Source organism: Phodopus roborovskii, unplaced genomic scaffold (assembly GCF_943737965.1).
Source record: "Phodopus roborovskii unplaced genomic scaffold, PHOROB, whole genome shotgun sequence".
NCBI classification, from domain to species: Eukaryota; Metazoa; Chordata; class Mammalia; order Rodentia; family Cricetidae; genus Phodopus; species Phodopus roborovskii.
In genome coordinates, this window is record NW_026126433.1 from 50,486,859 (window position 1) to 50,504,106 (window position 17,248).

The following is a 17,248-nucleotide window of genomic DNA, read 5'->3' on the forward strand; positions in this document are numbered from 1 at the left end:
GTCCTATAGGCCCTCCCAGGGTGGTTGCTATGCTCTGTACTCACTGCTATCATAAAGCACATCCAGAGCCCACCAGCTAACTTCTGATTGGTTCCTTGCCACATGGAGGCTTCCTAGTGACCGGAAGGTCAGGCCAGGTTGGGCAAGCACATGATGCTGAGTCAGGGGCCTTTGTCCTGCTGGGTCTGTTCTTCAGTCTGTCATGGCTGCTAAAGAAAGGGGGTTGGGTAAGGGTCTGGGTCCTTTTAAAATGTTTTTAAAAAGAAAGGGAAAAATGGGCCAGGCATGAACCTTAGTGGTAGAGTGCTTGCATAGTGTGTGAGAGGCCCTGGGCTCCATCCCCAGTGAGGAAAAGAAATCATCAATGTGAAGACAGATTCTTAGTTTTGTTTTTAAAAAGGGGCCAATGATTTAAACACATGCTCCACCAAAGAAGACACACAGATGGCGACTAAGCCCATGAGAAGATTCCCGTGTCATTACTCACTTCAATCTCAGATTGAAGCCACAGTGGCTTCAACAACATACCTATTGAAACAGCTAAGCAGAATCAACCATCATAGTTTTTGACTTGGATGTGGTGTGTCTGGAGCTCTCATGGTGTTTGGCACAATGTTACAGATACTTTGGAAAAGTTTATCAGTTCCTTACAAACCTAGACATACACTCATCAAATCGTCTAGCAGCTTCTCCCCTTCACCCAGGGGAGACAGATGCCTCTATGCTCTAGTTACAATTGTCAAAATCTAGGGACAACCCAAGCATCAGGTGGGTTAATTGGCTAGGTGAATTTGAGTGTATCTTTAGACCCAAGAATAGCTCAGGAGGGGAAATGGGCATGTTATTGATAGGAGCAGTGACTAATCTTGAACATGTTGTCATGGGAAAGGAAGCTGCCTGAAAAACCCACATGCTTCATGGTTCCATTTATGGGATGTCTGGACAAAGATGAAGCTTTAGAGACAAAGTAGATATGGTGATTGACAGTCAGGAAGCAGTATTAGGGGTGGAAGAGTAGTTGACTTCTAAAGTCAGGAGGAGGGTAGGGGATGGGGGGGCAATAAAAGCAGTATATCACCATCACAGCATGTGCACAGGACTGTGCATTTGCTGAGATTTAAGGAGCTTTCACTAAAAGGGTCAATTTTACTATACTAAATTTTGAAAAATGAGCATGAAGTTTGACGTGACTATATCAGGAGTTCAAGTTTTTCCTAGTACTGTTTGGTGCTGAGCTGCATAGTTCAGTGGATTATTGGGACATACAGGAGGCTCAGGTGTGCATAGCCGAGTCACAGACATTCATCTAGCTACCTCCAACCACAGCAGCATCCCTGTGCCTTTCACACTCACACGTTCCAGGGCCTGAGGATTGCTCTCTACCATGCTGCCCCTGTTCTCAGACACAAGCAGGAGGCAGGGCCAGGAATCTGCAGATTGGCATCTAGACAGGCAGAGGATGGCCTAAATCGCTCTGCTGGGACACTGCTGTGTTTTCCTGGCCAGCTGCTCATCCTCCCCTGTGTCTCAGAGTCTTCACTTCCTCATCCATATTTATTCTGTGGAACAGCCTTGTGGGTACTGCCTGGATTCTGGTCTGGCACTGGAGTGCCACTAGAGCCACATTTGGTGTCATTCTCCATCTATAAACTGGGGGCAATAATAGACCTCTTTCATGGGGAGTCCAAAGATTAAGTGATGCACATTTGTGTGGTACATGGCCCAACACCTGACATGGTGACCCTGTGAAGAATATAGTGATTTTCTTGGTTATGGCCCTTATTACATTGGTAATACAAAGATCTGTTTGTGTGCATGTATCCTACAGCCACACACAGGGCAACATCATGAGGCTGGGAGCTGTGTCTTGTGGAGTTTAGTATCTCCCAAGTTGCCAGCACAACTGAGTATAAAAGATGCCTCCTGAAGTTTTCAACTGAGTAGACAGATTCAGCTGTGACTTTGGGGTAGTGGGCACACTGAAGAGCCTGATCATCAGAAAGGTCATAGCTCACATGGTGTGGAGCTCACTGGCATGAGCTGCATCCACAGTCTTCCTGTCTCCACCAGGCTGTAGCCCAGGCATGGGACTGAGTGCCTCAAGATTCTCAGCAGCTCCTCTGTCCTTTACAACCAGGCACCCCTACCCCAGTCATCACAGGTTCACCTTCCTGCGCTCTCATGTACAAGGACAGAGATTCAAGCATGAGTCTGGGTGGGAACAAGATCAAAATATAAGGCTTTGTCTGTCTTTCTAGCTGGATAAATATCAGGCCCAAGAAGCCTCCCTGGTGCTGGAAAGACAGGTGGAAGTCTGTTCATGGTCCCGTTTTGAGCCCATAGTCAGTGGGGGATACTGATGAGGAGGCTGAGCACTTTGCATTTATCAGGATGTACATATGGGAGATGGGGTATGTCTCAGAAGATTAAACTGGATTGCTTAAGGAAGAGTGAATAGGTCACTGCCCTCTCTCAGGCTCCCAAAGCCAACAATACTCATGTAGAATGAGGTGGATTCAGTTTAACTGGAGCACACAGAGAAGATCCAGAGTTGGTACAGCCAAGATGCATTCACAGAGGCTTAGGGTGCAGAGTAGAGATGGCAACCGATGCTCTTGATCTGTGCCTTCCAGCCTTACTTTGGATATGGTGTTCAGTTCTGACAGGCACATTTTTGGGTGGATGTGTCCAGTCAGTCATGCTAGTGGTTGATAATTAGGATAATGAGATGACCTAGCACTGTTTTGCATAAACAATAGGTAGAAAGATTTTGCTTAGGGAATAGAAATGCGCTAAGAGCACAATAGTGGCAATCCCTAACAGGCTCCATGTCAGGATACTGGTCCCATTCCATGTGTCTCTCATTTGCACTGCTCTGTAGAAATTCCTGCAGGAACTGAATGATTGTTATGCACGAGCTATGTGATGGATAACAGATTCATGTGGCTGTGTGTGTATGTGTGTGTGCATAGTATAGGTACATGGTCATGTCTGTATATACATTTGTGTCTGCATGTGTGCAGCTATCTTTTTAGTTGCTCTCCACTTCACTTTATGAGACAAGATACTTCACTGAACTTGGGGTTGACAGATTTGTACAGTTTTGGTGGCTAACCAGCCCCAGGGAATCCCTCTGTTTCTGCCTTCCCTGTTCTGGTATTACTATGTTCTGCAGCTATTATAGGGATGTTGATGGTTAAATTCAGCCTCCCTGCCCCATACTTTTGTGGTAAACACTTTACCACTTGAGTCATCTCCCCAGACCTCTGGTGTTTTTTGTTTTTTTTCCCCTTCAGTTAACAAATGACTACAGATTGAATTTTATAAAATTGTTAACTGAAATATTAGCCTATATGGCCAGTGGCCGCTGTATGGGATGCCAACTCTCTAAAGCAATGGTTCTCAACCTGTGGGATGTGCCTCTTTGGCAATCTCCTATCACCAAAACTATTTACGTTATGATTCATAATAGTAGCAAAATTATATTATGAATTAGCAATGATAATAATTTTATGGTTGGGGGGTCACCATAACATGAAGAACTGTATTAAAGGGTTGCAGCACTGGGAAGGTTGAGAACCACTGATCTAAAGAACAGCTACAAGAATAGACCAGGGATCAACTATTTTTTTCTAAAAAAAAGTTAGCAGATATATTTGTCTCACCTCAGAGTCTTCAAAAGCAATACACAGAAAGGGAACTTGACCAAGCACCAGTAAAACTCTATCTGTGGACACCAAGGTTTGATTTTAGCATACTTTTTTACGTTATAAAAACAGTATTTTCCTTTTGATGATATTTTTTCAACTCTTTAAAAAATGCGAGAGTCGCTCTTAGCCCACAGGTTATGAGAGAGTGGACGGCAGGCTGGCCTGGCCTGCAGGCTGCGGCTCACTGCTCTGACCTCGGCTGTGGGTGGAAACTTTAAGAAGAATCATAGGTCAGTCCAGTGAAGACAATGCTCATCTTGCTGGAGCCAGCAGCAGAGTGATCCCCCTGGGAAGTGCTGGCTAGATACCCAACTGTCCATCAGAGGTTAAGTTACGCTAGTGTGTTCCTCCAATTCTGTAGACATGTTGAAGTTAGGGGAACACACGGACGCTGCAAATACACTGCTTTGCAGAGTAAGGTCACCACCCTCACTTGGGCTCCGTTCTTTGTCTCTGCCCCATGGGGGTGGGTCAGGAGCTTTCTGGGGGCTAAGCTGGCTTTCTTGCTTTCTCATTTCTGCCACATACTCAAGGTTCCCTGAAATGTGCCTTTGTGGAGGGTATGTTCACTTATGCTCATCTTTCCCTTACTGTGACAAAATACTTGAAATAAACAACTTATAAGGAAGAAAGGGTTAGGCTAACTCCTGGTGTCATCAAATGGTTTGTTGCACTGTGATTTTGGGTCTATGGTCAGGAAGAACTTTGTGGAAAGGGAGCCACATGGTACAGGAGCCCTGTCCACCTCGGCACTGCTAAGTGGTCAGGAAGGAAAACAAAACAAAACAAAACAAAAAATAACCCAACCTAATAGAACTAAAAGGTCTGAACTCCACTATGCCCCAGTTCTTAAAGTTTTACTACCCAATATAGCAATGGGCTGGGAGGTAGCTCCATCGGTAGAGTGCTTGCTTAGCCTGGAGCCCTTGGTTACATCCCCAGCACTGCGTGAGTCAAGTGTGGGTGTGCACACAAGTCACCTCAGTATTTAGGAGATGGAAGCAGAAGGTCATCCTCACATCTATAGTAAGCTGGAAGCCAGTCCAGGGTACATGGACCCCTGTCTCAAAAAACAAAAAAAACTCTATCCAACCAAACCGCCTCCCACCCATCCACCCACCCAAACAACCTAACAAAAAACAAAAACAAAAACAAACAAACAAAAAAACAAAAAACAAACCAAGAGTGCCATGAGCTGGGTATGAACCCCTTAACACATGGGCCTTCAGGGAATATTCAAGATCCAAACTGTAGCTGTGAAGAGACTTTGCTGAGATTACCAAAGCTCCCATCAAGAAAGGAGAGCACCTGTGTTCTGCTACTTAAGCTCCCCGTAGCAGACAGGACGGCTGGGTTTAGGATGAGGACTTGAGAGCCTTTACCCTCATATGGTTCCTTCTGTGGATGGGACATGCTTCAACCTGTGGTGGCAGAAGGTCGCTTCTTATCCCCCTCCTCTGACAAATGGGGAACCATAACTCCCTAGGAAGCTTGGTGTCTATATCCAGATGAGCCCCAGAGCCTGCAGTAGTAGGCATGGCCTGTTTGGGGCTGCTGATGTAGTCTTTGGACATTTAGAGATGTGATTGTTTCTCATCATGACAGCTTAGCTTCCTCATCTTTCCTCCTTTCCCCCAACTTCTTTTTACTTACAATGGGCATTTCTGCCAAACAAACAAACAAACAAACAAACAAACAAAAAGATAAATAAATAAGCTGCAGTGTCTGTCAAGGGAGATGCTAAAAGCACTGGTTGGAAATTTAACATTTTTATGCCTTTACCAAACTCTGCTGCATCAGAATAGTTTCTCTACATCCTTTGTACAGGCTGCAGATGGAATAGAAAACATTAAAAAAAAAAAAAAGTTACATGGGAAGTTTCACAGCAAGCAAACATGGTAGACAGAAGACAACAAACCCATGTGCCCATTGCCAGTTTTGACAGGGGTCAGCTCCTGGCCAGTTTTGTGTGGCTTCCACTCTGTCCTTTCTTCCTATGGTGTGGGGGGGGGAGGGGCTGCAGGAAGTTTTTGGTAAGGGCACTGACCACATGGGCACAATATCCTAACAGTATGTGTTCTTTTTCAGATCATCGCCTTTGACGAGTTAAGGACAGATTTTAAGAGTCCTATTGACCAGTGTAACCCTGTCCATGCCGTAAGTAGTGGTGCCAGTAGTTGGCAGGGAGTTTCCCCTCAAGTCACTGGGCTCACAAAGTACCGTGGAGATTTTAAAGAACAGAATAAAGGAGAATGTATTATCCTGGTCCTGCCTCTGTTCCTTGCTGAGGCCAGCTGAGCTCTTGCGATACATTGCCAGCCAAATGTATCAGTTCCTGTGACTCAGCCAAATGTATCAGTTCCTGTGACTTGTGGGGGGGGGGGCAGCTGCACTATGGTGCTGAGTCCTCAAAGCCTGGTGCCAGTGACTTTTGGGTCCTTATCTATGACCATAGACAAAGGCTCTGTGTTGGCTGGCATGTCTGCAGGGTGTGCAAGTACCATGTATGGATTTCTTGTTCTGTGGGAGGTGGGCATTGGTTGGGTTTCTCATGGAGGGTAGATGGATAAATGCAGTACCAGGAACAGCCCCATTATCTGGTGGGCTTTCATCTCTGGTGCCTGTGGCTTGGGGTCAGCTTGTTGCACATCAGGGAATCTGGTGTGGTCTGGTGGATGAGCTCTGGGATCTGTTTCTGGATGTCAGGTCTGGAATCCAGCTCTGCTCATCTCCAGAGCCTGTCTTCTGACCACCAGCTCAAGTTGGTTCTTGAAAAAGACTTGGCTTTATGATATCTAAGCCTTGCTTTGGCATAACAGTCTTTGATTCTATAAAGTAGAGCCAAACTCTTTCAAAGTCAGCTATAAAAAGCAAACTGGGTTAGGTAAAAGTACCCTAAAGAACTACTTGAAAGCTTAGTGTATTTCATAAAAGTTGTAGTTTTTAAAACCCACTTTGTTTTCCACCAGTCTTACCTTCACCTGTGATAACTTGGCTCTGCCAGGCCTGAATGGTTTTTGCCCAGGGGCTCATGTCTTTCTGGACACTGAGTTTGGCACCAAAAGTACACACCTGCTCGTCAGTACCCATAGGTGCTCAGGGTGGCTTGAAGCCAAGCCTGTTCATCTCCAAATGCCTGGAAGTCAGGAGCCTGAGCTCCCTCCCACAGCTTATCTGGAGTTTTGAGGCAGGATCCCCGAGCAGAGTAAGTGGGAAAATTTGTTCAGCCCCTTGTTTCCACCATGCCGGTTCCATGCCAGGTTGCAGGCACCTGCCCCAGCCTGGAGAAGCTTTTGTGGAGTCTGTTTTCAGCATCAGGACTTTATCATGCCTTTATTTAGGCATTAAGTTAGGATTTGCATATCCCCCTCCTCTTAGAGGGGAAGGGGTGCTTCTGGAAGAGGATAGTGCAGAAACAGCAGTCATGAGTTAACATCCAGATCTACTTGCCAGAAACAGAAACGAATGCTGAAGGATGAAGGCATGGACCTCTATCCCTTTCTCTTCCTGCAGTGCTGGGGTGGAGCCCAAGCCTTTGCATAGGCAAGACAAGTGCTTTACCACTGAACTAATTCAGCTCTGGTTTTTTTTTTTTTTTTTTTTTTTGTAAACTCCTATTACAGCAACATTTCTAATTAGTTATCAGATTAATTAAGGAGCTGAGTCCTGTGAAGCCCAGACATGGACAGACTAGAGCTCAAGGTACCCCTGGGGAAGAAGGATTAAAAACAAAACCAAAAGAATCCTAAAAGCTGTAATTAGGCAAGTGCATAGACATGTTATGATTTTCCCTGTTGTCAGGGCATTACTTCCCAGCAGGGAATGAAGTGTTCCAGCCACTTCATTCAACTGCTCCAGTCCTCTGACCTCCTTGAAGCCTCCAGAGTAGAGCAACATTCAGGCTCTGAGACTTACAGACTTGGCCTCACTGGTTGACAATTCTGGCCCTAGAGGAACTTGGGTCCCAAGAAATTACTGACTGTGCAATGCATTTATTTTTTGGGGAGGGGTGGAGTTAGGGATTTCAAGACAGGTTTTCTCTGTGTTACAGTCTTGGCTGCCCTAGAACTCACTTTGTAGAGCAGGCTGGCCTTGAACTCAATGATGTCCACCTGCCTCTGCCTCCTGAGGTGCTGGCTGGCCTCAAACTCACAGAGGCAATGCATTTCTTAATGAGGGCATAAGATCCACTTGGTTTCCCCCCCCCCCCCACTGTCTTATGGTAGGCACAGAACTCAGATCTTTGGGTATTGCTAGGGAAGCCCTCACCCCTGAGCTACAACCCATGCCCCATAGATTTACGATGCCTTAAAGCTTCAAGTAACCCTAACCCTATGGACCTCTTCCAGGGCCAGGAGGGTTCAGTTTGCATCCTCAGTCCCCACTGGGAAGTCTCTGTCACAGGGACAGTGTTTTCCTGTCCAGCTTGCTGGAATATGTGCATCTCTTGCTTGTATATGCTTCTGTATGAATTCTCTCATGTGTATAGCTTGTGTTCCCTGCCATGTGGACAATAACTCATCATGACGTGGCTCCTTCCTCTGGGTTTATGGGCTGCACAGAGATCACTGTATTTATGATTCAATTAGGGAAACTGAAGTGTCCGGGCCACCTGTCCTCTCCTGATCCACAAGGAAACTCATTACCATTATGTCTATGGCAACTAAATTACCTCCGTAATGAAGTACAGAGCTGCCACAGCTGTGTTCGGCGTTGCTCAGAAGTCCTGACAGTTATACCAGAGAAAGGAAGCTAGGGGCATCTAACGTCTGCTGTGGGCAGCTTCATGCCATCTTTCCCTGGAAATGAGTCCTTGGAGACAGATGGACTCTAGAAAAGTCAGAACTCAGGGCACAGTTGGTAACCTGAGTCCAGAGAGGGCTTGCTTCCTTGAAGTACACTCACATAGAAAAAGGCAAAGCAAGATAGTATCTACTAATGAGGATCCAAGCTTGCTGCTCTTGAGATCCACTGAAGTGTCCTGTGCCTGAGATACTCAGTGAGCATATGGTGCCCACTCTGCATCCAGACCATCCGTTGTGGGGACTTCGACCATAGGAAAATGAATGCTGGGTGGGAAAAGAAGAATGCATGCTTTTGCCAGGAGTGTGTACATGCTCATGTGTATGTGTGCGCACATGTGTTCAAGTACATGTCAACATGTGTATTGGTGCTATGTGTCTTCCTCAGTTTCTCTGCTAAGATTTGTTTGTCTTGCTTTTGCTTTTTAAGGTGGGATCTGTTATAGGGCTGGAAAGATGACTCAGTGGTTAACATTCCCTACTGCTCTCCCAGAGGACCCGAGTTTGGTTCCTAGCACCCACATAGGTTGTAACTATAGCTACAGGAGCTCTGATGCCCTCTTCTGGGCTCTGGATACCTGGGACAATGTGCACATACCCATACTTACACACACACACACACCACGATTAAATCATCGTCATAATAAAGACAGGGTCTCTCAATGAATCTGGAAGTTTTAGATTTGGCTGGACTGGCTGGTGAACAAGCCCCAGGGGTCCTCTTGTCTCCACCTTTCTGGTACTGAGATTAAGGATGTGTGACGATACAGCTGGCTCGTTACATGAGTTCTGGGATCTGAACTCAGGTCCTCATGCCTGCAGTGGCAAACACTTTACCCCCTGAGTCATCGCCCCAGCCTGCCAGGGGAGTTCTTTAAAGGGTGGATTTCCACCAGGCACAGTGGCTCATGCCTATAAAACCGGCACTTGGGAAACTGGCACAGGAGTGCCATGAGTTTGAGGCCAACCAAGGCTGCACAATGAGCTCCAGAATTAAGACCCTGTCTCTTAAAACAAAACAAAACAAAAAAACAAAAAAAAAAAAAAAAAAAAAAACAATGAAACAAAACAGAATAAAAGAACAGAAAGCAAGCATGTGGCCGTGATGAGGTAAAAGCCAGAGGTTCAGACTCTGCTGGGAAGAGCCACTGGCATTTGCCTAGCCTGTGTCTCCATGAGTTCCGCTTCCTCTGTGTGGTATACTGTGCATGCCTCATACCCTCAGCCACCCTTAACCTCCTGTTTCCTTTCTTTCCTGCACGCCTCAGAGAGAGCGGCTGAGGAACATCGAACGCATCTGCTTCCTTCTGAGAAAGGTCAGAGGGGTCCTCCAGGTGGATGGAGGGAGGGAGGGTCATATCGAAAGGGGTTGTCAGGTGAATGGCAGTGGGGATGGGGTGGGGGCTAGGTGGGAGGAGACCTTAGTTCTCTGGAAATCTTCAGAGGCAGGAGGGACTAATTAGAGGAGGTGGCCTTCAGTCAGGTGTCAGCAACACACTGGCCATGTCCAGGGGCTCTCTGGTTGGAGATGTAGGGCGTCCCTTTTCTTTTTTATGATGGTAGGCTTTTACAGCTCCTGCCACCTCCCAGTCTTTGTTCCTGTCTGAGCTGGGCTCAGGATTTTAATGACAGGAAGTTTTTTTTAACTAGTGTCTTGAGGTTTGAACCTGTCACTCAGCTTTGCAGTTTGGCCTTTCAGCAGGATCACTGAGTATGTTGGAGGGGTGGGACAGGAAAGTGCTGTCAAGGGGGGGTGGGCAGTAGACCACAACTGCCCCAAGCTCCTTCTGGAAGCCCTTGTGCATGCATGCCAGCCAGGCTGGATGTTTGGCATTGTCTGTTCAGATCCTGCTTTTTCCCAGTCAGGAAAGTAAGTCAGCAAAGCTTAGCAAAGAGGCACTCACCGCTGAAATATGCAAAGTTCATGGCCTTGAGCCAGTGGCCATCACTGACCTCAGTACACTGGTCACAGGAAAGCCATTGTTTGCCCAAATACAGACTTTTGTGAAACCAAGCACCCCAACAGCACTGACACAAGGGAAAGAGTTTTTTACAAAGTTTTCAAGTTCTTTTCTGTATTTCATTGGAGGGAGCCTAATCTAGAAGCCCATCGTTTCTCCAGCTAATCAGTTGCCCTTTAAGGTTCTCTAAGAAACCCTGTATGTTAGAATTCTGCATCTTATTTGTCTCAGCAGGGATGCTCAGATGAGAGCATGTATTTGATAATACTAGTGAGCCAAGGAATAAAGGACGATTAAGACAATGGCATATAATTTGCATGAAAAATGTGCAAATTACTTCCTAGATAATGTCACAGATACCAGTAACCCGCCCCAGTGATCATCAATTCCACATTCTCTGGTTTGTTTCTTAAGATAATACCTAAGTGATACAAGCCTGGGGAAGGCAACAATCAAACTGTTGTTTCTCAGATCCCAGGTTGCTACCCTCCCATCCTGAGTGCATCACCCTGTGTTCTGTGGCAGGTGATCACCATATTCATCTCCCTTAGCCTCACCCAGCCTTCTGTTGTTGAACCACAGACCGGCCATAGGAGGCAGCGACTGGGGGTTACCCTATCCAGGTCCTGCTGCTTATGGTCTTATGCCCTAGGCTTTCCAAGGTCAGAGTGAGGGTGTGAAGTAAGCTCTTCAAGAATTAGCGTTGTCATATTCAAATCTGCATGTGGTTTGCATCTGTCCCTCTAAACCATAGATAGTAGCGGTTTACTCAGGAAATATTGTACTCCAAGTGCCTTTTCCTTACTCCTTTCTTTCTGGCTGCTGCCTCCAATGCTAGTTAGACATAATTGCTGCTCACTGCGGTGAGCAACACCAGGAAAGACAGTCTAAGATAGGCTTCAGAGAGCAGGAACACCAAGCCGACAGATGGAGGCACAAGAGGTATGTGAGGTCACTCCCTGCAGCCTCGTGCTTCTCTGGCTTCATGGAGTGGCCAGCACCTTGGGGTTAACAAAACAGATGCCAGTCAAGTGCCCATCACTTTACTCCTCCTAGGAATCTCCCTTTGGCTCCAAGCTCTTGCCCCAAGCCTGGCTTTCGGCCTAAGATGCTGCTATATATTCTTTGCTGTTGTGTCTGCCTGCCCTGGGTACCTGAGACTGTTTTCAATGATGGCAGCAGAACTCATTTCTTTCTGGGTGTAATTCCCAGTTGTTGAGACTTCTGCACCTGACCAATGGGAACTCTGTAGGCTATCCCCACAGATGTGTGTAAGTGTACTATGCACACGGTCTGTCTCTGCTGCTAGAATGCTCTGGAAGGTGTCAAGTTGATCATCACATATGGTGATAGTGAATGAAAAGCCTATTGAAGATGTTCATTTTGTGTTTAATAAGTGAATAAATAATAGCTAATTTGGTCCCTCTTGTTAGGAGTATTGCCATAGTCTTCATTTTGGCGGTGCCAGGACAATACCAGATATCTACTATGTACTGCCCTTGCCCTTAGAGACGGAATTTATTTATTTATTTATTTATTTAGCTGTCGTGTGTGTGTGTGTGTGTGTGTGTGTGTGTGTGTGTGTGTGTGCATGCGCGTGCGTTTGTGTGCGTTTGTGTGCGTGTGTGCATGCGTGTGCGTGTGTGTGGGCGCGTGTGCGTGTGTGTGATAACAGCACATCTTCCAATCTTTCTAATCCTTTCAGACAGTGCCACTCCCTGGTAATTAAGCATTCAAATGTGTGAGCCTACAGGGCGGGGAGATTTCTATTCAAGCTACCACACTGGTGAAGTGTGCAAACATCCACCTTCCAATTCTACCCCTACCTTTAGCATTTGTGTGACCTGTGGGGTATGGCTCAGGATGGCCCTCTTTTTCAGGAGGATAACACTGGGTATTGAACACTGGGCTTCATGCATGCAAGGCAAGTGCTCTACCACTGAGCTATGTCCCCAGGCCTCAGGGCAACTCTTAAGTGAGAGAACAATAACAATTCATCCTTATGGCATTATCCTGAGAATTAAAGTAGATAATACACACATGCAGTTTACATGTACTTAACACCTAATGAATGTCACTGTTACTGACCCGCCCCTCACTCCTCCTAAAATCCTTTATGGCATTTCCACGGGCACACAGGTTGAGATGATGCTTTGGCTGGTGACATCCTTCCATCATCTTAGGTAAGTACCATTTGTGGTTTGGAGACAAGGTTGTGAACAAAAGTGGTAGGGCCTGGGCCTCCCCTCCTATTGTTCATGTTTCCAATGGGCTTTGCTCAGATTCCCAAGCTATGAGCCCATGTTAGGGATAATGGAAAGGCCTTGTGGATCTAGTTAGCATCACCACCTTCTGGGAATTGTACCTTCCAAGAAATTCTTGGAACCAGCTTCCCAAACAGCCCTGAATGGATGTGTCTCCACAGTTGATTGCTGCGGAGCCACCTCCCCGGCCTTCTTGGGAGAAAGGAAAGGGCTGCAGAGTGGATCCATTTTTAGCTCTATAATTATCAGAAAATGTGTTCTTCGGGTAATTGTCTGAACTGCAGGGTGCTGGTGCTGACTTGCGCTTATGATTCATGTTTTGTGGCTCCTTGTGCTGCTCTCTTCTCCCGGTGTGTAATAAGTAGGTTGTGGGTTGTTGTACATACACTCTGTTTGGGAGACACATCATAGAAGGTTTGATGTCTGCTCCCAGGCACACACAGGCTTCTCATGGTGGGCAGACTTGGGAGGGGTGGCCTACTGCATCTGTGGGTTCAGAGTGACCTCAGGGAAGGGCTTATGTGGGAACCAAAGAGTTAGGGTGAGAATAAAGAGGGACTTGCTTTATTGACAGCAATCCTCAGGCCTCAGATTTGGTAGTCCTGGCGTTCTTTTGGTTATTGGGAGAGCCAGGGCTGCAGTGATTGTGAGTTTGGTTGATCTTGCCCAATGCAAGGGACTTGGCTGCTTAGTTTGGAATATCACTCTTGCTTAACAACTCTGGGATCCTTCTTCAAGTCCCAGTTTCTCCAAGAGTATGTCTGGTTCCATGGCAGGTTTTCTGGTGTTAGTGGATGGAATCACCTCTTGTGTGCAGACCACTTCTAGTCTCCTCTTGAGAATTCTGGTTGAGATGTGGAGGGGTGGGTGGGGTTTGTGGAGGTAGTGGGGCTGATTGGAAGGACAGATGCTCTGGGTTCAACCCTGGACCAATCACAGAGGCAGTAGGACTACAGGAATGCCCACATGCTCCCTGGCCCAAGCTTCCCAGATGGTGCCTCTGTCACAGAGAGGAGCCCAGGTATGAAATAAAGCTGCCAACACCAGTTGAATCTATTGCAGAAACTCCACAAAGAGGCTCCAGAAGCAACCACTTTCCCATGCAAGCCACCTCTGTTAAAGGAGGGGGCCCTGTAGCCTCAATTTGCCACACACATGGTTACACAAACACTTATAATCCAAGCCTGGCTTCATGGTTTTCAAGGTCCAGTGAAAAATCACAAGATAAGGCTTTAAGCCAGAGAGAGAGAGAGAGAGAGAGAGAGAGAGAGAGAGAGAGAGAGAGAGAGAGAGAGAGAGAGAGAGAGAGAGAGAGAGAGACCCAAGAACCAGATAGCAGAGCATTCAAACAAAGTGGTTCTCTTGAGACCGCTGTCCTGTGCCACCACACGGGCCACATGTCCCTGTGGTTGGTTCCACCTGTGTCCATGGTCTGTAATCCTTCCTGCTACAATCTTATGTCTTCTCTCTATTGAAGAAGGGTTTATCCACAGGACCAGGTTTGTTCACGGGGATATTGCTAGATGTTTGTACATGTTGAGGCTTTCAGAACCACTGGGAACCCTTTCCCTCTGTAAGTACTGACGCCTCCAAGGCCAGCCCAGTGGTGTGAGGAGAATGAGGTACCAAGGAAGTCACCTGAACCATCTGTCACTCAGAGCCAAACCCACTAGATCCCACAAGCCTGCCTACCTATTAGATACCTGAACAAATGTAAATTACTCTTGTTTTAAGACATTGAATTTTAGAATGATTTATTATCTAATACTATTATGGCAATAGCTGTATTAGTCAGCTTTCTGTCACTGTGATGAAACACCTGAGACAATTCATGCATAAAGGGGTGACAGTTACTTTGGCTCACACTTTCTGGAGTCAGGTGGCCTCAGGTAACCTTGGCCTCATGGTTAGCACGTCTTGGCAGGAGTACATGGCAGGGAGAACTACTCGCCTCAGGAACTACAAAACCAAGAGGATGAAGAGGAGGCTGGGTCCCTCCGTTCTCTTTGAGGAAGCATCCACAGTGACCTAAGAGCCTCCCACTAGGCTCTGTCTCTTATGAGCTCTACCCCCCAATAGCATTACGCAGGTGGCAGACAAGCTCTTGGGGGACAGTGAAGATCCACATGAGAGGGCTGGCAGTGGAACCATGTATGTGTGTCCTTTGTAATGGGGGCATCTTGTAATTGTATGTCATTATTGTTGTTTGTGTATGATGTGGGGGTGTGTGCCAGAGCACATGTGTGGAAGCCAGAGGACATCTTTGGAGTGACCCTTTCCTTCCCACTTCAGGTTGTTTTGGGGGTTGATCTCAGAACATCAGGTTTGTGTGACAAGTCCTTTACCCTCAGCAATCGCACCATCCCAAATTTCTTTTTTATATCTTTCTTTTAAAAGTGGTACTGTTCTGTGCCAGAGCTCACTCCATTTGCTGATTTCACAAATTTTCAGATAGACAGACTCGAAGTCTGTCTAATTTCTCCAACTAAAGACAGTGACTAAATACTCAGTGCATTTGCCGGCCAGAAGCTCGAGAAAGATCCACATTGTTTGGTGCGTAATATCTGTTGGGCACTGACGAGTCAGGAGGATGGTGAGGATGTCCCCGCCCCCCATCACAGGCTCTCTCTGCCACAGGAATTGCCTTGGCTTCAAGTCTTTTTTAGCTATCAATGCTGTTCTTCCTGCAGGGCCCCAGGGTGTGGTGGGGTGGGGACGAGATATTTTAATTGTAGGACATAATGCAGTGAACAGGGACACATAAACTCAGAAGCCATTGTATGGAATGCCACAGAGAGGCCATCTGTCATGTAGATAAGATTTCCAGACCAGAAATATCCATGGCTTGGGGACTTCTATGGTGGAACAATGGCAGTAGTTACTCTTGTCTTTAAAGGTATTGGCTCATGGAGTCCCTAGAGCAAGTCTGTGAAGTACATAAAGTAGGTGCTATTAGCCCTGCTGAACAGATGGAGAAATGGAGACCTATGGGTCCATAGTCCCTGAGTGAAATCAGAAGGCAAGTACATTTAAACAGTCCATAGTCTGAATCTCTACGCTGTAGGGCAAGCCATTAGTTTGCTTCAAAATGTAACTCGTAAGGGCCACCTCTGCAGTAACACAGCTCATCTATTTTAAATAGAAGACACGAATCCTGAGAGCCACACAGGGCCTGGGGGATCCTTCCTAATACCATTTAACTTCGTGGTGGGATAGTTCTCCCTGAAGGGAATGCTTGAGGAAAGTAAAAATATCCTGGAACAAAACTTGCAAGTAGTTCCGACACCTTGTCTCATGAATGATTCATTTTCAGGGACTCTGTGGCAAACTCCTTGTGAGTCAGAGGGAGAGACAGAACATTTTACTCACCATGTAAATAGTGTTGTCATGAGTTCCCTGAGCCAGAAGCTAGAAGCCCAAGGACTGGGCCTGTCCTTACCTCACTCCTCCCAGAGAGCTGCAGGGGTCACACAAGGGTCTGATAGTCACATCCATGACAAATACATTGATGCTGGCTTTTCAATGGACTGGCTCCAGACAGCTGCCTGACACAGATCAGTTTTCTATGGCCATCATAAAAAAGAACCAGGCCAGTATACTGTAGCTGCCATTTGCATTTATCTTGAATCCATGGGGTGTAGGCTGCACTCTGTGGTCTTGGTGGGGCATGGCACGGAGGGAGCCTTTTTGCCTTCACAAGGCTTCTTTAAGCCCTTCGCTCCTCATTGTTGGTCACCCCTGGAATGGTTGGTTCTGCTCCACATCTCATCTCCCACACCTACCAGGGTTTGCCCTCATGGTGCCGGGTGGAAGGGGCAATGCATGAGTGGGTTTTCAAAGTTTAGGTCTACGTAAAACCTACTAGCATTCTATTTCCTAGAACTCATCACTCATCACAGGATCAAGTCAGGGACAGAGCAGGAAGGACACAATCACAGGGCAAAGGGACAGTATTCTCCAAGGAGCCCTTGGTGCCATTTTGTGGAAATCACATGCTGGCAGAATATCTGGAAACAGAAAATGCCAGTCTGGTGTCTCTATTTGTTACTGGAACTGGAGGTTCCCCTATGGAGACATTTGACACACATCTTTCTGGATGAACGGCATCCAGAAAGTTCTAATCCAGTAGATCTTGAGAGGGTTCTGCTGTCTGCATTCTTTTCAGAGGCCTCCTGGGTATCCAGAGTAGAGGAGCATGATGGGGAATAATCAGTGGTTAGAATGGAGGGAAGATGTGCCAGTCATTCATAGGCAGCCACCAAAATGGTACCTGGGACATGTGGGCTGAGGTTGAAGGCTAAGGGAAAGAGAGAACATCAGCTAGATGAACATCAACTAGAGATGCTGATAGTCAACAGGCAGGTGGTACTCACTGCTGACTCGTGGAAACAGTCCAGGATGAGGAAGAGTCAGTCCTGGGCTCAGCTGGGTGGGTGTCTCCAAGCCTACTCTGTCTTGGCTGTGTATGGGCAGAATGTCTTCCTTACCCAAGGCTCAACAGACAGTTGGAT

The 17,248-nt window shown here is 46.7% G+C and overlaps 1 protein-coding gene across 1 annotated transcript in view; it reads left to right on the forward strand.

The window, feature by feature from the left end:
* Positions 1-17,248, forward strand: part of Cnih3 (cornichon family AMPA receptor auxiliary protein 3) — a 97,734-nt gene that overhangs the window by 39,718 nt on the left and 40,768 nt on the right. Inside the window, exons 2-3 of the mRNA XM_051186478.1 lie at positions 5,799-5,867; positions 9,781-9,828. Coding sequence (XP_051042435.1) covers positions 5,799-5,867; positions 9,781-9,828 — 117 coding nt within the window. The remainder of the gene's footprint in view (positions 1-5,798; positions 5,868-9,780; positions 9,829-17,248) is intronic.